The sequence below is a fragment of the Atta cephalotes genome (genome assembly GCF_000143395.1).
Source record: "Atta cephalotes unplaced genomic scaffold scaffold00456, whole genome shotgun sequence".
Taxonomy (NCBI): Eukaryota; Metazoa; Arthropoda; class Insecta; order Hymenoptera; family Formicidae; genus Atta; species Atta cephalotes.
Window position 1 is genome coordinate 1 of NW_012130520.1, and position 4746 is coordinate 4746.

A 4746-nucleotide genomic window follows, 5' to 3' on the forward strand; every position below is an offset into this window, starting at 1 on the left:
TTGCGTTCGATACCGATCGCCTGTGATTGTTTCAGTCGATTTTAACAGTTCATAATACACTACGTCGAGCTGGTCCCACAAAATACAGAGCATGAACTTGGACGTCAAAATCACCGTTCTTGAAGCGTTGAAACTCACGACACGTTCTTTCATTAATAGCGGCCTCACCATAAGTATTTGAGAGCATTCGATGAGCCGTAGATTTCTTCATATTGAAGCAAAAAATTAAAACTTCCCGCAAATGACGAGAATTCGGCACGTAAACTGACATTTTCAATCGAGAATAACTTTATGATGCAGACACAAATCGACTAATGTTTCTATGAGATTATGTTGACAGATGCCCAAGTTTATTGTATGACATCTATGATCTATTTATTTCGACCACCACTTACCGCTAAAGCCATTTATAGGAAAACGGCGGAAGCAAAGTTGTACACCTAATATAAAAAAAAGCAACAATTATTTCTTCACGTAAAAGTAAAATATTATGTATTTTTTATAAAATATTTATAATATTACATAAGTGAAGAGATTATTATTGGACTGTTATGCAAATGAAATAAAAAATAATAATTTATTTCCACATACCACACGGTTGGCTCTGTCACCGCCTGATGCTTTTCAATCATTTCCTTCTCTCAAAAACGTTCATTACATTACACTCGTGTAATATAACACTCGCGAAAACACGGTTAATTCGCGTATTAATCACTAGAATAAGATAATTACAGGACATTTTGCATGTCATTTATAACGTCACATGTAACGCGCATTTTATTATTATACATTGTGACGGAATCCGATTTAAATAATCCACAAAAATAACGCAAAGAAAAAATACGAAGATTTCTATGATTTGCCGATGTCTGCGATTCTCATAAAATTGAACGAAATGTGAAACAGGGGGTTTTAATAAAGCGTGCTGAATCAATATCATGCGGTTGAAAAATATTAAAATAAGGATCTAATTATGATCGTACATATTAATTAAATACCATTTCAATATCGTTAATACTGTGCGATATGGTATGATTATAAATAAAGTCGAAATATATTCAAACGTGCAAATTCAACGAGATATACGTATTATTAATTAACAGTCAATGTATCATTTTCTATTGTTTAAATCACTCGATTCGCAGCAAACTTCCTGTTTCAATATAAAAATTATAAGTAACGATTATAACAGAAAAATTTAATTGCAAGATAATCTAATCATTATAAAAATTATTGTCTGTATAAATATCGCGATAAAATAATAATTTATGATTCCCATCCGTTCGTTTCTGTAAAAGAAATTCAATTGATTCGATTCTGTAAAATAAATTGTGCAAACTATTTATTTCTTCAAATAATCAACGCATTTGTAATTATTAACCGTGGAAGGTAATTAATGCGGGCACACTAATAGTAATTAATTCTTAATAAATAATTGCGTTTGATATCTTCTAGTACTTGATAGGCATTTCACTGAATAAGAGATATAGAATAGTATGCGTTAACTATCAACTCGAAATTCGTTGCGCGAATGAGAACGGGTTTTTTAGTTTGGCATACCAAAACAAATACTACAGCGTGTACAAGTCAGTATCATCGACATGAAATATTTTACAAATTATGAAATAAATTTGTTAAATGTTCTTGTCTTTGTATTTTAAACCAGTTATTAATATACGATGTAATACCGTTTTTTCTTTTTATTCGTATATTTCACATTGTCAATTGTAAATTGTATTTAAATAAAAAATTCAAAGTTCAATGCAATGGATGTATTCAAATCAAAACATTGTTAAAAAAAATTATTTTATGAAAAAAAATGATTACTAAATATTATTAAAAACATATGATTGTTATTATCCATAAATATAGTAAAATAATTAATAATTTCTATTTTCTGTCTTTCTAATTTCTACTAAATAAAATATCTGCTTTGCAATGAGCAATCGTCATCTTAATTATGGAACTTTAATTACGCGAGTTAGCAATCACTTACTCTAATAAGCGTGAAGTATTACGATGTATATCTTCTAGCATTTGTCGCGACCACAAGAGGTAATGTACAACGATACACAGAACAGTTTGCGCCACGCCTGTCAACTCAAGTTTCATTGAACGAATGAAAATAGTAATAGCACGACCTTGCTTATGCGCAGCGCTAAGCACAACGGAGACATCGTAATAATAAACACTAAAGGGTCTGTAAAATCGATAAATTATCATCTCAAAATAAGTATTCAATATTTTATATAATGAAATCGTGTTAAATATACTCTTTAATTTTTTGGAGTAAAATTTCACTTAAAAAGATCAAAAATTGAACCAGTCTTGAAAAAAAATGAGAACATTTTCAATCTTTAAAAGGAGTGAGATTTCATTCTTTTTAAATAAGATTTTACTCTTTTGGAGTGAAATGTGAGGAATACAGTCTCATTCCAAAAAAAGAAGTAAGATTTTGTTCCTTTGGAATAAATCTCATTCCAAAAGAAATCTTACTCCAAAAGAGTGAAAATCTGCCACTTTTTATTTAATCCAGAATGAAAAGTATTAATTTATTTTTTTTCAAGACTGAATTTTCAAAAGATTGACAGAGTACATATTATGCTTTTTGCGCTTCGATAAATGAATTGCTATTTCATATTTTACATTGTTTTTTGTGGATTAATTAGCGTTGTCTAGACTAACGAAATACGAAAATTCGATTGAGAGAGAGTTTCGGAATGGAAATGGTATTACTTAATATAATATTTATAATGTAATGTAAGAGCTAGATATTGTAATATAAGAGCTATATAAATAGATCTGTTAAATCTCGTTGAACAAACAGATTCAAAAATACAAACATTAATATTTATATGTATTAATATTTATATGATTCGAAGAATCATATGTACATATTTCTGTCTGTAAATATTTATTAAAAGTTTTTGCGAATGATTCTTTACATCGTTTCAGTACCTTTTGTGATTAGTTACTAATTCCTTATAAAACGTTATAATGGCAGAACAAGAAGCAGAGAACATTATAATCCCAGTTCGTCGTTGGATACGTGGACATTATACAAAATTAACAAGTAGTAATGTAGCAAGATGTAATCATTGTAACGTACAAATTTTCATACATAAGAATAAATCCTTAGCTATTTTACATAAACACTTAGTGAAGAGACATTCAGACAAATTAAATGAAGAACAGAAGAAAGAAGACAAATTCCATTGGATTTGGGATTATTTTATCGCAGAAAGCGATATAGAGGCAACATGCAAAGAATGTAACTTAACAATTAAGTACCAATCAGTATCTTGTCTCAAAAAGCATTTAAAACGTATACACAAGTAGGTATACTCCAAGTAAATTTAAAAATTAATTAACGTACTAAAGAATATAAAATTAATAGTAAACTGATTAATGTCAATTAAAGAAAATGTAACGCAAACAAATATACTCAAATAAAACTAAAAAGATTTATTAAACTTAACTTCTTATGTAAATGTAGGATATTGGGTCCAAATTCAGATCATATAGACAACGAGAGCAATTCAGACAATAACTTGATTGCAAATGAGGATCTAACTCCAAAGACAGACAATTTTATCCCAGTTCGTCTTTATATACGTAAACATTACACAAAATTTATAAGGAATAAGATGGCAAAATGCAACTATTGTAATGCAAAATTCACTATACGAAATAAATCTTTAAATTATTTACATAAACACTTGGTGAAGGCACATCCAGACAAATTAAATGAAGAACAGAAGAAAGAAGACAAATTCTATTGGACTTGGGATTATTTTATCGCAAAAAGCGATATAGAGGCAACATGCAAAGAATGTAACTTAACAATTAAGTATCAATCAGTATCTTGTCTCAAAAAGCATTTAAAACGTATTCACAAGTAGGTATACTCCAAGTAAATTTAAAAATTAATTAACGTACTAAAAAATATAAAATTAATAGCAGTAAACTGATTAATGTTGATTAAAGAAAATGTAACGCAAACAAATATACTCAAATAAAACAAAACAGATTTATTAAACAAACTAAAAAATTTATTAAACAGATTTTGGGTGCATGTCGTCAAATATGATTTGCACTTCTAAGCATTATAAACGTAAAATGAATAAAAATATTAAAAATTTATTGATATAATATACAAATTAGAAATTATAATCAAATATCTTATATATGTGTATTGATACTGCGCGCAATCATAAGAATAGGGAATACAGAACAAGAATTTTTATCTATCAGGAACTATGTATTCTACAACATGATTTCTGAAAGATTGAAATTTCTATTTAATTTTTTTTCCCAATCTTTGTTCTTTTGATTGCGCAATTCCTTACGAAACTAAGTATTCAGTATTCATTTATGTTACACAGTCTCATTGAATACAAACTGAATGTTTCAAATTTATTATCACTATATTTAGTATACAAAATTAGTAATATTGAAACATTCTGTTTTCACTCGATAATTATCAGATTTACAGAACATTATATCAATTTAAATCTGCTTAATCGCTACATTCTTGATCGCTACTCCTAAATGTTCAAACAATAGATTCTAAAAAAATTATAATTCAGTCCGTACAGCGGAAAATGTACATAATTGAAATATCTATATATTATAATATATCTACTGTACTTTTTATTGCTTTTCTAATAACTTCTTATGTGAATGTAGGATATTAGGTCCAAATTCAGATCGTGTAGATAACGAGAGCAATTCAGATAATGATAC

At 28.1% G+C, this 4746-nt stretch overlaps 1 protein-coding gene across 1 annotated transcript; it reads left to right on the forward strand.

The window, feature by feature from the left end:
- Positions 1 to 2997: 2997 nt before the first annotated feature.
- On the forward strand, positions 2998 to 4741 carry LOC105625246 (the record flags this gene model as incomplete). The annotated part of the gene is made up of 3 exons (XM_012206587.1): positions 2998 to 3335; positions 3497 to 3898; positions 4690 to 4741. Coding segments are annotated over exons 1-3 (792 nt in total), but the record flags the coding sequence as incomplete, so codon positions are not given.
- Positions 4742 to 4746: the final 5 nt, after the last annotated feature.